General features: G+C 43.3%; 1 protein-coding gene across 2 annotated transcripts in view; it reads right to left on the bottom strand.

Annotated features, from left to right (window-relative positions):
• Positions 1–258: 258 nt before the first annotated feature.
• Positions 259–23,850, bottom strand: part of LARP4B (La ribonucleoprotein 4B) — a 64,037-nt gene continuing 40,445 nt past the window's right edge. For both annotated transcript variants that reach the window (XM_063452246.1, XM_063452245.1), the window contains exons 12-16: positions 21,543–21,588; positions 6,368–6,532; positions 4,618–4,742; positions 1,471–1,579; positions 259–1,335 (exon numbers count right to left, since the gene is read on the bottom strand). In XM_063452246.1, coding sequence (XP_063308316.1) covers positions 1,045–1,335; positions 1,471–1,579; positions 4,618–4,742; positions 6,368–6,532; positions 21,543–21,588 — 736 coding nt within the window. In that variant the 3' untranslated portion in view covers positions 259–1,044. The remainder of the gene's footprint in view (positions 1,336–1,470; positions 1,580–4,617; positions 4,743–6,367; positions 6,533–21,542; positions 21,589–23,850) is intronic.

Here is a 23,850-nt window from a genome sequence, read left to right as displayed (position 1 = left end):
ATAATTTAGATTCTTCTTTATTAGGAACGTGCTAAATTTAGTGCATCCTTGTCCTTAAAGTATTTTTATACAACTAGCAATTAACCCTATTAGGTGGTTATGGCATAAACATCTCCAAACAAACGTTTATTTAAAAAAAAAAAGAAAAAGAAAAAGGAAAACAAATATATATATATATATATATATATATATATATATATATATATAAAATACAAAAAACAAAAACACAAAATATGAGATTTCCAGAACTTAAAACATAAATGCCACTGGGAGATGTCACCTTCAAATGTTACCCTAGTGTGGGCACATCATTTAAGGATCTGCAGCCTCTCAGGGAATTCATATTTCCCCAAAAGACTTCTAGTTTTGAGCGCATATAAAAGGAAAACCTACATTGAGAAGAGATACAAAGCAGTAGGGCTTGTGTAATGCTCTTCTTGAAATTGTTTAAGAACAATGTGCTTTGAAAATACCGATTGCATCAGCTTGTGGTAATCAAATGTAAAGATGGATATGTGCTGGCAGCAGGTAGTAACTGGAGGCAAATAAAAAGAAGAAAAAAAAAATCAATAGAATTTTATCAAGACTTAACCTATCAAATATTTTGTTGAAAAACAAACTTTTTTGGAAAAACAAATTTTCAAAAACCAATTTGCCGAAATATGTTTAGTATTTAGTATCCAGTACCCTTCTGGCGATACTTTATACACCTCAGGAAGTGTACCAATTTAGCAAACTTAAGTTCTGGTTGAAATTTTAGGTTGCCAAAAGCTGGCTTGATATGAAGACCACTTGGACTAAAAAGTGTAAAGTATAAACCCCATTATGAAGCCAGATATATATCTAGTGGAACACAATGGTGTGAAAAATCTCTTAACCTGAAATACAGGTTCACATAGCAAAATGTGCATGAAAAAATAAAGAGAATTGCAAACTATATCTCATGCCCTGAACTACCTGCTCTTATCCAGCACCTCATTCACTGCACACGAGTAGAGCATGATAGTTAATGTAGGATAAGTAGGTCTCCTTTAGGCCATTTTCTTACTGAGGAGATTTTAGCGGACTGCCAGGTTCTTTATTAACACGTTTTCCAATGGCCAGAGGAGGTGGAGGAGACCTTCGCCCAGGCAGTCTCCTCTGGTCTTTGGGTCGCCCTGGATTTGATTTTGTTGGTGCGTTCTCCCTGGATTTCTCTATAGTCGTTTCTGTGACTTTACGTTCTTCTTTCACACAAACTGGTGAGTTTTGTTTCGGTTCTTTTGAAGGTTGTGAAGTTGGGGCATCCTTGCTTGTTCTCTGGCAAATTTCTGCATAACTAGGTTTTCTTAATTCCTGTTAAACAGAGAACATGCATATTTCAAAATTAAAATTCAGAGATTCCAATCTACAAACACAAAACTCCATCTTCGTAAAATCTACACATGTATTTTCACAATCACTACTTGGGCTAGTTGTATTTGTACTTACTGTAGCAGCTCCATTAACCTGAATAGATTTGCTAGCGGTGTTGAGTGTGGCAGAAATTCTTTCTATAGTCGGAGACTCTCTTTGCTGAGTATCCACCTGCTTTGATTCACTGTAGAAGGGGTGGGGAGCAAACATTATTATCCCTTGTAGACATCAAAGAGCAGTTATGTATTTAAATAAATCAAATAAATCTCTGTAATATTAATTTTACAAATAAGGAATTTCATGTGTTGTCCGGGACGAGGCTACAGGTGATACTTGAAAAATTAGAATATCATGCAAAAGTTCATTGATTTTAGTAATGCAACGTAAAATGGGAGACTAATATATGAGATAGACGCATTACATGCAAAGCAAGCTAGTTCAAGCCGTGATTTGTCATAAGTGCGATGATTATGGTTTACAGCTCATGAAAAGCCCAAATCCACAATCTCAGCAAATTAGAATATTGTGAAAAGGTGCAATATTCTAAGCTCACATTGTCCCACTCTAATCAGCTAAGTAATCCATAACACCTGCAAAGTGTTTCTGAGCCTTTAAATGGTCTCTCAGTCTGGTTCAGTAGGAATCACAATCACGGGGAAGACTGCTGACCTGACAGTTGTGCAGAAAACCATCATTGACACCCTCCATAAGGAGGGAAAGCCTCAAAAGGTAATTGTGAAGGAAGTTGGATGTTCCCAAAGTGCTGTATCAAGGAACATTAATAGAAAGTTATGTGGAAGGGAAAAGTGTGGAAGAAAAAGGTGCACAAGCAGCAGGGATGACCGCAGCCTGGAGAGGATTGTCAGGAAAAGGCCATTCAGAAGTGTTGGGGACTTTCACAAGGAGTGGACTGAGGCTGGAGTCAGTGCATCAAGAGCCACCACACACAGACTGATCGTGGACATAGGCTTCAGATGTCGTATTACTCTTGTCAAGCCGCTCCTGAACAACAAACAACGTCAGAAGAGTCTTACCTGGGCTAAAGATAAACAGACCTGGTCTGTTGCTGGGTGGTCCAAAGTCCTCTTTTCTGAAGAGAGCAACTTTTGCATCTCATTTGGAAACCAAGTACCCAGAGTCTGGAGAAAGAATGGAGAGGCACACACTGAAAGATGCTTGAAATCCAGTGTGAAGTTTCAACAGTCTGTGTGGATTTGGGGAGCCATGTCATCTGCTGGTGTTGGTCCACTGTGCTTATTAAGTCCAGGGTCAACGCAGCCGTCTACCAGGAGATTTTGGCGCACTTCATGCTTCCTTCCGCAGACGAGCTTTATAGGGATGCTGACTTCCTTTTCCAGCAGGACTTGGCACCTGCCCACACTGCCAAAAGCACCAATGCCTGGTTCAATGGCCGTGGAATTACTGTGATTGATTGGCCAGCAAAGTCGCCTGACCTGAACCCCATAGAAAATCTATGGGGCATTGCAAAGAGAAAGATGAGACATGAGACCGAACAATGCAGAAGAGCTGAAGACCGCTATTGAAGCATCCTGGTCTTCCATAACACCTCAGCAGTGCCACAGGCTGATAGCTTCCATGCCACGCCGCATTGAGGCGGTAATTGCTGCAAAAGGGGCCTAAACCAAGTACTGAGTCCATATGCATGCTTATACTTTTCAGAGGTCCGATATTGTTCTATGTACACGCCTTGTTTTATTGATTGCATGTAATATTCTAATTTACTGAGATTGTGTATTTGGGTTTTTCATGAGTTGTAAGCCATAATCGTTGCACTTATGACAAATCACGGCTTGAACTATCTTGCTTTGCATGTAATGCGTCTATCTCATATATTAGTTTCCCCTTTTACATTGCATTACTGAAATAAATGAACTTTTGCACGATATTCTAATTTTTCGAGAATCATCTGTATATCCCATCCATATGAGGAATCCCCATTAACTAAAATATCTAAGAGACTGCTCTAGTTTGGAATTTTAACATGAAATGGGAAAGAATATTTGCTAGCATGCAAAATGATGGAATATCTACTTGTGGTATTTGTAATCATATAAATACAATATTTTTACTCATGTAAATGTGACACTAGGAGAAAATAAAAATTGAATATATAAGCATTGATGTATATGCTCACTAGCCCAGAAATGATCCATGCAAATCAAATGATGCCACTCATTAAGGTAAATGACAACTACAAATGACTTTCCATTGAAGTGGTTGTCCTGCACATGCATGAGGAGATCCTTCCATGCGAGCAACTGTGCACAAATGTGTGCATGCCAAATCTTTGAGATACTTTTTAGTTGCTGCATAGGACACCGACAACCAGTAAAATTCCTGCATAAGACAATTTCCTAGGTAAGTATCTACGTACATCCATATTTAAAGCATCTGTTACCACAATTATATTTTTCAGCATTTCTTAATCCTAAAATCGTTCCTAAATACTCGGTTTTGGAAATAAATGAAATATCAGAGCTTTCAAATAATCAAAGACAAAGTAGGGATTTGTTTGTAAAAGTCTGAAGTTTAGAAAACTTAAATAAAGCAGGGCTTCTGCTCTTGTGCTTAGTTAATTTCCATAGACATCATTTGCTAATAATTTGGTAACTGGCATCTTCTTACAGCTTTTTTCCCTACATGTAATATTTTTTTCCCCTCACATTATTAGATATTGTGCTCTGTGAGCTTTTAATTTATTCAGTATTTTTAGTGGCATCTTCTTACTCCTCTTGATATTTGGTTTATGATGGACCCCAAGTTCTCATCAGATCCTGCATAGACCCCTGTGGATGGCAGATTATGTATTAGGAGCTGAATAAAGAAGATGGCAGCGCCATGAGTGAGTTTGTCAGGTAAGAACACCAACCTTTAGCTTTACCCCGTTGCCACTACACACAGAACAGGGATGTCACCATAAAGGTTCTTTGCAAAATATTTTCACCTAGAGGTGAAAGAACTACTTTAAATAGCAAAATTAACAATATTAAACTACCCACAATGTCAAGTTACATTTTAATGGGAGTCTCTTTACGTATATGCAACACACCAAGTTAGCATGGAAACAAATTCGCTTCTATTGCTAGATTTTCCTTATTTAGATTTCAGTTGCAGTTAAACTGCAATACCTGCTCACAGTCGCTGGCTGTGGTGGTATAGAAAATGCACAGTTTTGTAACACTGCAATAGAAATGATCTTACTCTGGAGAATGTGATGGGGACGGTGGGCTCTGGAAACTTATGGGCAGTGCTGTAGGGATGGGCAATAATGGTTCCCGTGGGATTCCAGATGGAACAGTGTTTGTACTTGCATCCACATTAACATTCTGAAAAAGAAAAAAAAAAGCAGACAATAGCAACAATAAAATGTTATAGGGTAACATTAAGAGTCCAAATCATTCACCTGAGAAAATAATGTATTCCTGGTCCTATAGTGTTAAAAATCACTATCTAGCCCCCTTGCTGCCCCTAAATATAGTATCATCTTACTTTTATTCCAGTCTGCTGGTGCTGGCTCTGCCCCTGATTTGTCCCGTTGGCTGACATCAGAAGTGATATTCTCAGTCAAGGAGGCGGCCGGGGGCAGAGCCAAATACCAGAATGGCCAAACAGCATCTCTTCATAGAGATGCATTGAATCAATGCATCTTTATGAGGAAAGTTCAGTGTCTTGATGCAGAGGATGGAGTCACTGAATGTCAGTGCTGCACACTGAAAAGTCAGCGTTTACCTCAAATAGCCTGCAGGGACGAACTATACTCATCAAAACAATTACATTAAGCTGTAGTTGTTTTGGTGACTGTAGTGTCTTTTTGAGAGAAAAAAAAAAAAAAAAAAAACTACATGAGGACACACACAGATTGAACACATTTTAGTTCAAGTCTATCCGAGGCAACATCTTATTATAAAAACCAAAAACAAAACCCTATTCTCTTGTTAATTGGAAAAAAAAGGCACTTGAATAACAGAAGAGAATGAAAAAGACAACTATAGTCACAACTATACTTGATAAAAACAAATAACGTGCTTGTAAACTGGTGTTTGAAAAGTAGATGAATACAAGGGGGATGGAGGTGATCAAACATTATAAAGAGAAGGCAGCAGAGGAGGGGATGGCATTTAATGGTTTTAAAAAGATAGGAACTAAATGAGAAGACAAATATCAAAACTACAACCTACAGACAGGTTTGATGTCCCTGTATTGGAATGTAAAATATTAGCAAGCTTTAGTTGAGTGTCTCTATTAGAAAATATTCATCTCAATGAAGTGGTCTGTGTGCCACGACTACCCACCCCTAACTAACCATGCAGAACAAAAATGCTATTTCAATCTGGTGGTCTCATAAAGAGCACCTGATTGACACAGCACAGTGTTTTGTTGTGCATGCACACTAGTCTGCCAATGCTTTCCAATGGTAAAAATTGGCTTGTCTGATATTATTGATCTTGATGATGTCAACCAAAGAGATCTAAAGAGATGAAAATGTAAGATTTCCCCCACACACACCCCTCAACTTCAGATTAGAGGCCTTGCATGAATAAACAAGATGCATTTGTCCATAAAAGTTTAACTACATACAGATTAGCCCCACCCCTCAGCTCCTTCCACGACAGGTACAAATTCTCTTAAACCCCAAACTCTCCAGTATTAGCAAGACTGGAAAAATAATGTAAAAATAAAATGACAAAGAAGGGAGAGAAACTCTTAATGCTGCAAGTTTTGTGAAATTGCATTTACAGCATGTAAGATGATCTTTTGTCCATTTATACTGCAGTTGGGCAGTAATAAGTTGAACTGCAGGGTGGGTCTTTATAAGACATGATTACTTAAAGTACCTAAGGCCAAACAATGTATCCTCAGAGGCTAGGTTATCTAACCTGCAGTGTAACAATATTGCGGATTATTTTTCTTTCTAGGCAGTTTAATGATCACTTTAGCCAAGTTAACTTACCTTTTCTTTTGATGTGCTTATAACCACATTTGCTAGTCTGTTTTCAAAGAAGTCGTCAGGTTTTAAATTTCCAGCAGCACCAGGTAAAGGAGGAAAACTCGAGAGTCCCAATTCAAAGCTAGGCGAGGGTGGCTTCATAGGTGGAGGAGATTGTGTTTGACCTCTCTGAAAATAGACATTCATGTTTCAAAACCCCCAAAAAAGTAAATAAATTTGACCAAGTTTGTGGATATTTTCTGGAGTAGTGTGAAATTAACAATTTTAAAACCACTGAAATATACTACTTATATACACACACATATATATACATATACATATACACACACACACACACACATTTTTTATTCTAATTCACCCTGCTATTCCTGTGTGCGAGGGAGCAGTGATCTCTTCCTGCAGCTCCTCTCTGCTCCCTCGCACTTTCTGCAGTGATGCTGGGTCCCGAATGACGTCATATTACTGCTCACGGCATCATTACAAAGCCCTCCCTCGCGCGCTGTCCCACCCTGCCACCTTCCTACAGCCTATGGCGGACGGCTCCATGCTCTCCAGGGCGTCCGACTTCATAAAGCCCAGGGGGCCGGTTATAAAGTTTTTCCTAAGCCGGTCGCCTCCATACAGCCAATGGCGGCCGGCTGTCTCCATGCTCCTGTGGGCGGGCAGATGGCCGTCTCCATTGTTTGCCCAGCGGCCACTTTAGGTAAAAGGCTGACAAATCCCAGGGCAATATTTCTAGTCACCATGGTGACCTGTGATTTTTCGAGCCCTGTTCTAGTGAGTATAACCAGTCCCTTCAGGCTTTTTGTAGTAAACAGTGTCTTTCCAGAGAAAATGCAGTGTTTACATTACAGCCTAGGGACCAGCCCCTAGAGGTGGTTCCTGCCATTCAGTGTCTCCTCCCTCTGCATGGCAACACTGAACTTTCCGCAGAGAGATGCATTGCATTGCTATGAGGAGATGCCGATTGGCCAGGGCTGTGTTTGGCTTGTGCTGGCTCTGCCCCTGATCTGCCTCCTTGACAGTCTCAGACAATCCAATGCTTCTCTATGGGAAAGTATTGAGATAGGCTTTGATCAACACTTCTGATGATGCAGTAGACTGGATTAAAAGTAAGATTTTACTATATTTAGGGGGGAGAGGGCAGATGGTGTTCTAAACATTATAGGGTCAGGAATACATGTTCCTGACCCTACAGTGTTCCTTTAAGTGCATTGTATAATAAAGAATCCGTAAAATAAGAAATACTTTGCATAGTTACATTCATGCATCCACAACATTTTATAGGAATAAAAAGCTTAATGAGCATAACAAAAGGGATGTAGAAAAATTCCCAAACTCTGGTTAGAAATAATTTTTACCGTCCGAGTTACCATTTGTAATTACACTTCTAAAGCAAGTGGCATCACACATTGAAGATGAGTCTTTAACTTATAAATACATTTGATTACTGTGCTTTGGCAGCCATCTTATTTGTCTAGGTTTTATCAAAATAAATTGATAAACGTAAGCAGGGCCGCCATCAGGGGTGACAACCGTGACAGTTGTCACAGGCCCGGCGGCCCTGGGGGGCCCGGACTGCTCTGGCAGTCCTGGGCCCCACTTTCTTTCTCTGCACACATAGATAGCGAATATCGCTATCTATGTGTGCAGCCGCGGGCCCCCCGGCTCCCTGTTACCGCAGGGGGGGCCCAGGCAGCACACAGCCTCTTCTCTTCTCCTCCCTGCTAATAACTCTCGCGAGACCCGGTTGCCATGGCAACGCTCCGCGGGTCTCGCGAGAGTTATTGGAGGAGAGAAGAGGAGAAGCTGTGTGCTGCCTGGGCCCCCTCTGCGGTATCAGGAAGCCGGGGGGCCCCACCATGCCACCGGACCACCAGGGATGGAATCTCCCCCCTCCCTAGACACAGGTAAGCAGGGAGGGGGGAGAAACAATTTAATTAATGAAATTATTTTTATTTTTTTTAAATAATGTTAAAATGCCCCCCCTCCCCCTCCTCATTGGACATTTACACACACTACACACACACACTGCATACACTGCATACACCGACACACACACACACTCTGCATACACCGACACACACACACACACTCTGCATACACCGACACACACACACACACTCTGCATACACCGACACACACACACACACTCTGCATACACCGACACACACACACACACTCTGCATACACCGACACACACACACACACTCTGCATACACCGACACACACACACACACTCTGCATACACCGACACACACACACACACTCTGCATACACCGACACACACACACACACTCTGCATACACCGACACACACACACACACTCTGCATACACCGACACACACACACACACTCTGCATACACCGACACACACACACACACTCTGCATACACCGACACACACACACACACTCTGCATACACCGACACACACACACACACTCTGCATACACCGACACACACACACACACACTCTGCATACACCGACACACACACACACACACTCTGCATACACCGACACACACACACACACACTCTGCATACACCGACACACACACACACACACTCTGCATACACCGACACACACACACACACTCTGCATACACCGACACACACACACACACTCTGCATACACCGACACACACACACACACTCTGCATACACCGACACACACACACACACTCTGCATACACCGACACACACACACACACTCTGCATACACCGACACACACACACACACTCTGCATACACCGACACACACACACACACTCTGCATACACCGACACACACACACACACTCTGCATACACCGACACACACACACACTCTGCATACACCGACACACACACACACTCTGCATACACCGACACACACACACACTCTGCATACACCGACACACACACACACTCTGCATACACCGACACACACACACACTCTGCATACACCGACACACACACACACTCTGCATACACCGACACACACACACACTCTGCATACACCGACACACACACACACTCTGCATACACCGACACACACACACACTCTGCATACACCGACACACACACACACTCTGCATACACCGACACACACACACACTCTGCATACACCGACACACACACACACTCTGCATACACCGACACACACACACACTCTGCATACACCGACACACACACACACTCTGCATACACCGACACACACACACACTCTGCATACACCGACACACACACACACTCTGCATACACCGACACACACACACACTCTGCATACACCGACACACACACACACTCTGCATACACCGACACACACACACACTCTGCATACACCGACACACACACACACTCTGCATACACCGACACACACACACACTCTGCATACACCGACACACACACACACTCTGCATACACCGACACACACACACACTCTGCATACACCGACACACACACACACTCTGCATACACCGACACACACACACACTCTGCATACACCGACACACACACACACTCTGCATACACCGACACACACACACACTCTGCATACACCGACACACACACACACTCTGCATACACCGACACACACACACACTCTGCATACACCGACACACACACACACTCTGCATACACCGACACACACACACACTCTGCATACACCGACACACACACACACTCTGCATACACCGACACACACACACACTCTGCATACACCGACACACACACACACTCTGCATACACCGACACACACACACACTCTGCATACACTGACACACACACACACTCTGCATACACTGACACACACACACACTCTGCATACACTGACACACACACACACTCTGCATACACTGACACACACACACACTCTGCATACACTGACACACACACACACTCTGCATACACTGACACACACACACACTCTGCATACACTGACACACACACACACTCTGCATACACTGACACACACACACACTCTGCATACACTGACACACACACACACTCTGCATACACTGACACACACACACACTCTGCATACACTGACACACACACACACTCTGCATACACTGACACACACACACACTCTGCATACACTGACACACACACACACTCTGCATACACTGACACACACACACACTCTGCATACACTGACACACACACACACTCTGCATACACTGACACACACACACACTCTGCATACACTGACACACACACACACTCTGCATACACTGACACACACACACACTCTGCATACACTGACACACACACACACTCTGCATACACTGACACACACACACACTCTGCATACACTGACACACACACACACTCTGCATACACTGACACACACACACACTCTGCATACACTGACACACACACACACTCTGCATACACTGACACACACACACACTCTGCATACACTGACACACACACACACTCTGCATACACTGACACACACACACACTCTGCATACACTGACACACACACACACTCTGCATACACTGACACACACACACACTCTGCATACACTGACACACACACACACTCTGCATACACTGACACACACACACACTCTGCATACACTGACACACACACACACTCTGCATACACTGACACACACACACACTCTGCATACACTGACACACACACACACTCTGCATACACTGACACACACACACACTCTGCATACACTGACACACACACACACTCTGCATACACTGACACACACACACACTCTGCATACACTGACACACACACACACTCTGCATACACTGACACACACACACACTCTGCATACACTGACACACACACACACTCTGCATACACTGACACACACACACACTCTGCATACACTGACACACACACACACTCTGCATACACTGACACACACACACACTCTGCATACACTGACACAACACACACTCTGCATACACTGACACAACACACACTCTGCATACACTGACACAACACACTCTGCATACACTGACACAACACACACTCTGCATACACTGACACAACACACTCTGCATACACTGACACAACACACTCTGCATACACTGACACAACACACTCTGCATACACTGACACAACACACTCTGCATACACTGACACAACACACTCTGCATACACTGACACAACACACTCTGCATACACTGACACAACACACTCTGCATACACTGACACAACACACTCTGCATACACTGACACAACACACTCTGCATACACTGACACAACACACTCTGCATACACTGACACAACACACTCTGCATACACTGACACAACACACTCTGCATACACTGACACAACACACTCTGCATACACTGACACAACACACTCTGCATACACTGACACAACACACTCTGCATACACTGACACAACACACTCTGCATACACTGACACAACACACTCTGCATACACTGACACAACACACTCTGCATACACTGACACAACACACTCTGCATACACTGACACAACACACTCTGCATACACTGACACAACACACTCTGCATACACTGACACAACACACTCTGCATACACTGACACAACACACTCTGCATACACTGACACAACACACTCTGCATACACTGACACAACACACTCTGCATACACTGACACAACACACTCTGCATACACTGACACAACACACTCTGCATACACTGACACAACACACTCTGCATACACTGACACAACACACTCTGCATACACTGACACAACACACTCTGCATACACTGACACAACACACTCTGCATACACTGACACAACACACTCTGCATACACTGACACAACACACTCTGCATACACTGACACAACACACTCTGCATACACTGACACAACACACTCTGCATACACTGACACAACACACTCTGCATACACTGACACAACACACTCTGCATACACTGACACAACACACTCTGCATACACTGACACAACACACTCTGCATACACTGACACAACACACTCTGCATACACTGACACAACACACTCTGCATACACTGACACAACACACTCTGCATACACTGACACAACACACTCTGCATACACTGACACAACACACTCTGCATACACTGACACAACACACTCTGCATACACTGACACAACACACTCTGCATACACTGACACAACACACTCTGCATACACTGACACAACACACTCTGCATACACTGACACAACACACTCTGCATACACTGACACAACACACTCTGCATACACTGACACAACACACTCTGCATACACTGACACAACACACTCTGCATACACTGACACAACACACTCTGCATACACTGACACAACACACTCTGCATACACTGACACAACACACTCTGCATACACTGACACAACACACTCTGCATACACTGACACAACACACTCTGCATACACTGACACAACACACTCTGCATACACTGACACAACACACTCTGCATACACTGACACAACACACTCTGCATACACTGACACAACACACTCTGCATACACTGACACAACACACTCTGCATACACTGACACAACACACTCTGCATACACTGACACAACACACTCTGCATACACTGACACAACACACTCTGCATACACTGACACAACACACTCTGCATACACTGACACAACACACTCTGCATACACTGACACAACACACTCTGCATACACTGACACAACACACTCTGCATACACTGACACAACACACTCTGCATACACTGACACAACACACTCTGCATACACTGACACAACACACTCTGCATACACTGACACAACACACTCTGCATACACTGACACAACACACTCTGCATACACTGACACAACACACTCTGCATACACTGACACAACACACTCTGCATACACTGACACAACACACTCTGCATACACTGACACAACACACTCTGCATACACTGACACAACACACTCTGCATACACTGACACAACACACTCTGCATACACTGACACAACACACTCTGCATACACTGACACAACACACTCTGCATACACTGACACAACACACTCTGCATACACTGACACAACACACTCTGCATACACTGACACAACACACTCTGCATACACTGACACAACACACTCTGCATACACTGACACAACACACTCTGCATACACTGACACAACACACTCTGCATACACTGACACAACACACTCTGCATACACTGACACAACACACTCTGCATACACTGACACAACACACTCTGCATACACTGACACAACACACTCTGCATACACTGACACAACACACTCTGCATACACTGACACAACACACTCTGCATACACTGACACAACACACTCTGCATACACTGACACAACACACTCTGCATACACTGACACAACACACTCTGCATACACTGACACAACACACTCTGCATACACTGACACAACACACTCTGCATACACTGACACAACACACTCTGCATACACTGACACAACACACTCTGCATACACTGACACAACACACTCTGCATACACTGACACAACACACTCTGCATACACTGACACAACACACTCTGCATACACTGACACAACACACTCTGCATACACTGACACAACACACTCTGCATACACTGACACAACACACTCTGCATACACTGACACAACACACTCTGCATACACTGACACAACACACTCTGCATACACTGACACAACACACTCTGCATACACTGACACAACACACTCTGCATACACTGACACAACACACTCTGCATACACTGACACAACACACTCTGCATACACTGACACAACACACTCTGCATACACTGACACAACACACTCTGCATACACTGACACAACACACTCTGCATACACTGACACAACACACTCTGCATACACTGACACAACACACTCTGCATACACTGACACAACACACTCTGCATACACTGACACAACACACTCTGCATACACTGACACAACACACTCTGCATACACTGACACAACACACTCTGCATACACTGACACAACACACTCTGCATACACTGACACAACACACTCTGCATACACTGACACAACACACTCTGCATACACTGACACAACACACTCTGCATACACTGACACAACACACTCTGCATACACTGACACAACACACACTGCATACACTGACACAACACACTCTGCATACACTGACACAACACACACTGCATACACTGACACAACACACACTGCATACACTGACACAACACACACTGCATACACTGACACAACACACACTGCATACACTGACACAACACACACTGCATACACTGACACAACACACACTGCATACACTGACACAACACACACTGCATACACTGACACAACACACACTGCATACACTAACACAACACACACTGCATACACTCTGCATACACTGACACAACACACACTGCCTACACTGACACAACACACACTGCATACATGTGACGAAACCAACCTCGCCACTGGGCCCTGGAGAAGCCTGTTTGCTAGCCTCCTACCTACTGACTATGGCCCCTGGGTTATTTGGGGCATATTGTACTGTATATGGCTGCTACTGGCCATTTAAAATCATCTATGAACAGATTGGGACTTTTGGGACTACTGTCCCTTTAAGACTATGAAGCATATTCCAGTATACTGCCTGTAATATTGTATATGTATTTATGTGTTAAGTTTAACCTGGGTGATTTGTATGCAGTATTCATCTGATTGTTCGGTAGAATCACTCCATTCATTATATTGAGTGAAACTACCGAACAACCAGACCACCCAGGAATAAGTGTGCCTCCAATTACCGTTTGCAACAATGTTGCAAACGGGTAATTGGCAATCTGTGCAGTGTGGTCTGTGTCCTCTGGGTGGCCGCCATTCGGGAAACGAACACGTGGCGGCGGCCATCTTAAACTACCGAACAGCGGTGTTTTGCCGTCGAGTGTCTGGAACTAAAATCGGACACTCAACTAGGCAAACACCGCTGAGACCTCCATACTTCCAGAAATTGGTATAGAAACTACCGAATGACCCGCCGTTCGGTAGAAAGAACCCCACAAACAAGGGAATTCATTCAAACCCTCTCCAGGCTCTATAACACAGGCAATTCGTCTGTTTTCATTCCCTTGTTTGTGACCGACCGCAGGGCCAAAATGCATGGAACTGTTTTCGGATACTTTACCCATGCGGTCGGTCAAATCTTTGGAACCGTTTATCCGAATGAACTGATTTTTGGATATGTTGTCCCCCTGAATAAGGGCTATCCAGCGATGCTGGATTTAAAGGTGTACCCCCTGTTTTTGGGGTACATCCAGAACTTGGTTAAAAATGTGTACTGTATAATTGGGTTTACTGTTATCTGAGGGGAGGGGATGTGTGGGCTGAACCATGTATGTGATTGGTTATTTTATGCCTCCCCCTGGGTGTGGCCTGTAAGTGTACCTGGGTGATTTGTATGCAGTATTCATCGGATTGTTCGGTAGAATCACTCCATTCATTATATTGAGTGAAACTACCGAACAACCAGACCACCCAGGAATAAGTGTGCCTCCAATTACCGTTTGCAACAATGTTGCAAACGGGTAATTGGCAATCTGTGCAGTGTGGTCTGTGTCCTCTGGGTGGCCGCCATTCGGGAAACGAACACGTGGCGGCGGCCATCTTAAACTACCGAACAGCGGTGTTTTGCCGTCGAGTGTCTGGAACTAAAATCGGACACTCAACTAGGCAAACACCGCTGAGACCTCCATACTTCCAGAAATTGGTATAGAAACTACCGAATGACCCGCCGTTCGGTAGAAAGAACCCCACAAACAAGGGAATTCATTCAAACCCTCTCCAGGCTCTATAACACAGGCAATTCGTCTGTTTTCATTCCCTTGTTTGTGACCGACCGCAGGGCCAAAATGCATGGAACTGTTTTCGGATACTTTACCCATGCGGTCGGTCAAATCTTTGGAACCCCATATCTCCCGAACCGTTTATCCGAATGAACTGATTTTTGGATATGTTGTCCCCCTGAATAAGGGCTATCCAGCGATGCTGGATTTAAAGGTGTACCCCCTGTTTTTGGGGTACATCCAGAACTTGGTTAAAAATGTGTACTGTATAATTGGGTTTACTGTTATCTGAGGGGAGGGGATGTGTGGGCTGAACCATGTATGTGATTGGTTATTTTATGCCTCCCCCTGGGTGTGGCCTGTAAGTGTACAAGTGTAATAAAAGCCAGGCTGGATGAGCCAGGCCAGAGTTCCTGTTTTACCCTCAAAGTGATGTGTCGTCTCATTATTGGGGGGAAGGATTCGTTGTATGCTGTTCCAGTTTGACTGCTAGGAGTGTAAACCTATTCGTATGGTTTTTCCTATTCGGCTGTATACAGCATTCATATGCTAGAGAGGATTCCTATGCTTCTCAGAGTCGGTGGTTGTGGTGTCTGCTGCAGTGCTTGAAGTCCTCAGGAGCGCTAGGAGCATCCTTCAACGGAGGTACCCAGTCGGGGTGCCAGGCGATCCGTTACAATACACAAACACACACAGTGCATACACTAATACAATACACACAGTGCATACACTAATACAATACACACAGTGCATACACTACACACTAACACACTCACTGCATCCACTATACTGACACACACTCTGCATCCGCCACACACACACACACACACACTCTGCATCCGCCACACACACACACACACACACACTCTGCATCCGCTACACACACACACACTCTGCATCCGCCACACACACACTCTGCATCCGCCACACACACACACACACACACACTCTGCATCCGCCACACACACACACACACTCTGCATCCGCCACACACACACACACACACACACACACACTGCATCCGCCACACACACACACACTCTCTGCATTCACTACACTAAGACACTCTCTGCATTCACTACACTAAGACACTCTCTGCATTCACTACACTAAGACACTCTCTGCATTCACTACACTAAGACACTCTCTGCATTCACTACACTAAGACACTCTCTGCATTCACTACACTAAGACACTCTCTGCATTCACTACACTAAGACACTCTCTGCATTCACTACACTAAGACACTCTCTGCATTCACTACACTAAGACACTCTCTGCATTCACTACACTAAGACACTCTCTGCATTCACTACACTAAGACACTCTCTGCATTCACTACACTAAGACACTCTCTGCATTCACTACACTAAGACACTCTCTGCATTCACTACACTAAGACACTCTCTGCATTCACTACACTAAGACACTCTCTGCATTCACTACACTAAGACACTCTCTGCATTCACTACACTAAGACACTCTCTGCATTCACTACACTAAGACACTCTCTGCATTCACTACACTAAGACACTCTCTGCATTCACTACACTAAGACACTCTCTGCATTCACTACACTAAGACACTCTCTGCATTCACTACACTAAGACACTCTCTGCATTCACTACACTAAGACACTCTCTGCATTCACTACACTAAGACACTCTCTGCATTCACTACACTAAGACACTCTCTGCATTCACTACACTAAGACACTCTCTGCATTCACTACACTAAGACACTCTCTGCATTCACTACACTAAGACACTCTCTGCATTCACTACACTAAGACACTCTCTGCATTCACTACACTAAGACACTCTCTGCATTCACTACACTAAGACACTCTCTGCATTCACTACACTAAGACACTCTCTGCATTCACTACACTAAGACACTCTCTGCATTCACTACACTAAGACACTCTCTGCATTCACTACACTAAGACACTCTCTGCATTCACTACACTAAGACACTCTCTGCATTCACTACACTAAGACACTCTCTGCATTCACTACACTAAGACACTCTCTGCATTCACTACACTAAGACACTCTCTGCATTCACTACACTAAGACACTCTCTGCATTCACTACACTAAGACACTCTCTGCATTCACTACACTAAGACACTCTCTGCATTCACTACACTAAGACACTCTCTGCATTCACTACACTAAGACACTCTCTGCATTCACTACACTAAGACACTCTCTGCATTCACTACACTAAGACACTCTCTGCATTCACTACACTAAGACACTCTCTGCATTCACTACACTAAGACACTCTCTGCATTCACTACACTAAGACACTCTCTGCATTCACTACACTAAGACACTCTCTGCATTCACTACACTAAGACACTCTCTGCATTCACTACACTAAGACACTCTCTGCATTCACTACACTAAGACACTCTCTGCATTCACTACACTAAGACACTCTCTGCATTCACTACACTAAGACACTCTCTGCATTCACTACACTAAGACACTCTCTGCATTCACTACACTAAGACACTCTCTGCATTCACTACACTAAGACACTCTCTGCATTCACTACACTAAGACACTCTCTGCATTCACTACACTAAGACACTCTCTGCATTCACTACACTAAGACACTCTCTGCATTCACTACACTAAGACACTCTCTGCATTCACTACACTAAGACACTCTCTGCATTCACTACACTAAGACACTCTCTGCATTCACTACACTAAGACACTCTCTGCATTCACTACACTAAGACACTCTCTGCATTCACTACACTAAGACACTCTCTGCATTCACTACACTAAGACACTCTCTGCATTCACTACACTAAGACACTCTCTGCATTCACTACACTAAGACACTCTCTGCATTCACTACACTAAGACACTCTCTGCATTCACTACACTAAGACACTCTCTGCATTCACTACACTAAGACACTCTCTGCATTCACTACACTAAGACACTCTCTGCATTCACTACACTAAGACACTCTCTGCATTCACTACACTAAGACACTCTCTGCATTCACTACACTAAGACACTCTCTGCATTCACTACACTAAGACACTCTCTGCATTCACTACACTAAGACACTCTCTGCATTCACTACACTAAGACACTCTCTGCATTCACTACACTAAGACACTCTCTGCATTCACTACACTAAGACACTCTCTGCATTCACTACACTAAGACACTCTCTGCATTCACTACACTAAGACACTCTCTGCATTCACTACACTAAGACACTCTCTGCATTCACTACACTAAGACACTCTCTGCATTCACTACACTAAGACACTCTCTGCATTCACTACACTAAGACACTCTCTGCATTCACTACACTAAGACACTCTCTGCATTCACTACACTAAGACACTCTCTGCATTCAGTACACATTAACACACTCTCTGCATTCACTACACATTAACACACACTCTGCATTCACTACAAATTTACACACACACACTACATTCATTACACTGACACACTCTGCATTTATTACACCCTAACACACACTCTGCATTCACTAAACTATGCACACACTCTGGATTCACTATACTGACACACACTCTGCATTCACTACACTAACATACACTCTGCATCAACTGTACACACAGCATCCACTACACAAACATCCTGTATTCACAGTACACACACTACATCCACCACAAATTGAAACACTCTGCATTCACTATACACAGACACTGTGTCTAATACACACACTACATCCACTACAGACACTGCATCCACTAAACACATTTCATCTAGTACATACAAACACTACATCCACTACACAAACACACACTACATCACTGTACACACACTACATCCACTACTCAAACACACTCTGCATCCGCTACACACTAACACACACTCTGCATCCGCTACACACTAACACACACTCTGCATCCGCTACACACTAACACACACTCTGCATCCGCTACACACTAACACACACTCTGCATCCGCTACACACTAACACACACTCTGCATCCGCTACACACTAACACACACTCTGCATCCGCTACACACTAACACACACTCTGCATCCGCTACACACTAACACACACTCTGCATCCGCTACACACTAACACACACTCTGCATCCGCTACACACTAACACACACTCTGCATCCGCTACACACTAACACACCCTCTGCATTCACTACACATTTACAAACACTCTGCATTCACTACACATTTACAAACACTCTGCATTCACTACACATTTACAAACACTCTGCATTCACTGCACTAACACACACACTCTGCATTCATTACACTGACACTCTGCATTCACTACACACTAACACACACTCTGCATTCACTACACACTAACACACACTCTGCATTCACTACACACTAACACACACTCTGCATTCACTACACACTAACACACACTCTGCATTCACTACACACTAACACACACTCTGCATTCACTACACACTAACACACACTCTGCATTCACTACACACTAACACACACTCTGCATTCACTACACACTAACACACACTCTGCATTCATTACACACTAACACACACTCTGCATTCATTACACACACTCTGCATTCATTACACCATTACACACTAACACACACTCTGCATTCACTAAACTATGCACACACTCTGGATTCACTATACTGACTCTGCATTAACTGTACACACAGCATCCACTACACAAACATCCTGTATTCACAGTACACACACTACATCCACCACAAATTGAAACACTCTGCATTCACTATACACAGACACTGTGTCTAATACACACACTACATCCACTACAGACACTGCATCCACTAAACACATTTCATCTAGTACATACAAACACTACATCCACTACATCACTGTACACACACTACATCCACTACTCAAACACACTCTGCGTTCACTATACACACTGCATCCGCTACACTAACACACTCTGCATTCACTGCACAAACAGTATCTAATACACACAAACACTACATCCATTACACACATTCTAATTCACTTCCACTATACACACCACATTCAGTCCCGCATCATTGTCAGCGGACTAGGTAGGGCGTGGGTGGGCCCGGGAGGGAGGGGTCGGGGTCGGGGGGGCCCGACCTTTAGCTTTGTCAGGGGCCCCAAAATTTCTGATGGCAGCCCTGAACGTAAGGCTTAGTAGTATTGATCAAACTGAAGTACAATAAAAAAAAAAAAAAAATTATACCATGCATTGTCAAGCTTCCTTAAGACACTTGCAAACCTTAACAACTCTTTTACAGCTGCTACATCAAATTATTTATTATTATTATTTATTTTTTTTTAATGCACCATTTACTTTCACATGCAGTGTAAGACCAGCTGCACAATGGTGCATTTACAAACAACTGCAACCAAGTGGAAACATAACAAGTCTGGAAGTTGTAATTTGTACAGAATTTAAGCAACTCACCGAATATTTATCATCTCTTTTCTTTCTGTAACCATAGGAATTTTTCCTGGAATAGAACAAATTAGATATGTAATTGCACAAAGCATACTCATGATTCCCATATTACTGAAAAGACTAAATGCAGTATAATAAAATTTAACAGCAATGCAGGACAATACTCTGCACAGCTGCAATAAATATCAAGGTGAATAAACTTGGCATGATGGCTTGCTCAAAAACATTTACTATGCATAAAACGGAAGCAAAGAAAACTGCTACTGCTACTTTGACACTTTCTGAACACCATACCCAGAGTACACGAATCAGCATTTGCAAGTGGCACAAGAGGGTTTCTGCAGCAGTTATTTATTGTGCTTAACCCCTTAAGGACCAAACTTCTGGAAAAAAAAGGTAATCATGACATGTCACACGTCATGTGTCCTTAAGGGGTTAAGCTGCGCTAAAAAAAGAAGTGCTTTGATTCTTAGCAATTTTGTGAGCAGCTTTCATTTTGAACTGTTAAATTTCACAGTTGATAAAATAATTAACTACAGAAGTTTTCCCTTTTGCCCTTTGTTGCAAATTTGTTTGATCAACAAAACTGATTTGGGGAGTGAAAGGTGCTCACCTATAATACAATCTAAAACAAGCACAGAGCTTCTGACAAGTATCAGTAAGACATTTAACCTACTGTTCCTTTAACATTTTGTAATTTTCTCATTTACTGTTAAATATCCCACTTTATAACACTGTAAATCACTGCACAACAAGCTGGCACTATATAAATGGCAATGATGATAATACATATAATAGAGTATGTTTATTTTGTCCCAAAAGGAATATGTGCCTTAAAAACAGGAAAAATTGGATGATTTAAGTTATTCCATTTATTGAAATTTATAGATTTATGCATTTAGTTCGTTGCATGGATTTTATTGAGTGCGTGGATTTTATTTTAATTGTATACAATTTGTGGTGATTCATGCACCACTATAAAAGTAGGAGGAGATGTGGATATTTGGAGTCATCCTGTTCTCTGGCATCGCTCCAATTTTAGTGATGTCCAAAAAAACAAAGGCTGACATTTTCTACACTGTAAATATACAGGCAATTTTCAGCTGCACAATAGCTAAACTGGGAGCAGTTATTCTCCAATATTTTGCTCCAGTGAGCATGGTAACAGCAGAAATCCAGAAAGGGAGTTTGACACCAAGGAAATCGATTCAGAGGATACGGTCTTTCAAGCAAAGCTGACCATGGTCCTAGTTTCAGTTTCCTTCTTACGGCTGCACCAATTTTTTGAATAACGGTTTACAAAAAAAAGCATTCGGAAGCATAAAGGAGAATGCGCTGGATACATAGGATGAGTTGAATTGGAGAAATGTATTAATGGTAAAAGGTATTAACTTTCCTTCCAAGAAATGCATATGGCTATCGCAGATGCGTTTTTGAAAATCGTAAACCAATCTTCCATTTTAAAAGAAGCTCGTAAATCAGTCCCTCACTTTAATATAAAGATGGGGTGGTTGAGATATGTCACACCTGGAAGGTGTGACTAGAAGATGGGCATCAAACTACAATTATGTGTTTTCTTATTGTTTATCCACATCATTATCCTCAATCAGATATTTGGTAAGAATAACCATAACACAATTTAAAAGTTGACTGCACCAATAGTACACCTCTACAGGGATGTAGTGGGATCCTTTCAAAGTCAAATTTTTCTTATAGAAAAATCCCTAACATTGTTGAAGACTTTTTCTTGTGGGTTTTACTATCGGAGGTCAGACAAAATGTCAAATCACAAGGTACATTAGCTTTTGCACTAGCACAGTGATAAGCCTCTGTGAACCTAGGACTTTGTCGAATGGGGGTGTAAAAGGCAACATCTCTTCCTTATGTGAAAGTGTATTACTATTACAAAACTATACTTCAGTTAATTAAATAGAGACAACTATCAACTGAAGGGGGCAGAGCCTGACTAGCAAGCGAGTAAGACGTGCTCTGCTCGAGCTCCCACCGGACGGCAACATAAACGCCAGAAATCGGGGGGTGCAACCCTGAAACACCCGCAAAACGAGTATACTCAGCTTGGGGAAACCAGTGCACACCCGCAGATACCCGACTTGCCACCCGGAATGCCCGGGATCTGAGGCGGAAGACTTTGGCCTATGAGAGAGGACGGGCTGGGAAGACGGCAGCTTCCCGCTTGCTGCTCAGAGCCGCAGACAAGCACAAATCATTCCCACCCCCCCCCCGGACCGGTGGGGGTTAACCCGGTCCCCGCCACACAGAACCGGCCCGGTCCCTACTCTGCTGATGCAGCCGG

The sequence above is a fragment of the Pelobates fuscus genome, chromosome 4 (genome assembly GCF_036172605.1).
Source record: "Pelobates fuscus isolate aPelFus1 chromosome 4, aPelFus1.pri, whole genome shotgun sequence".
NCBI lineage: Eukaryota > Metazoa > Chordata > Amphibia > Anura > Pelobatidae > Pelobates > Pelobates fuscus.
This window is presented reverse-complemented; position numbering and strand designations above follow the sequence as displayed.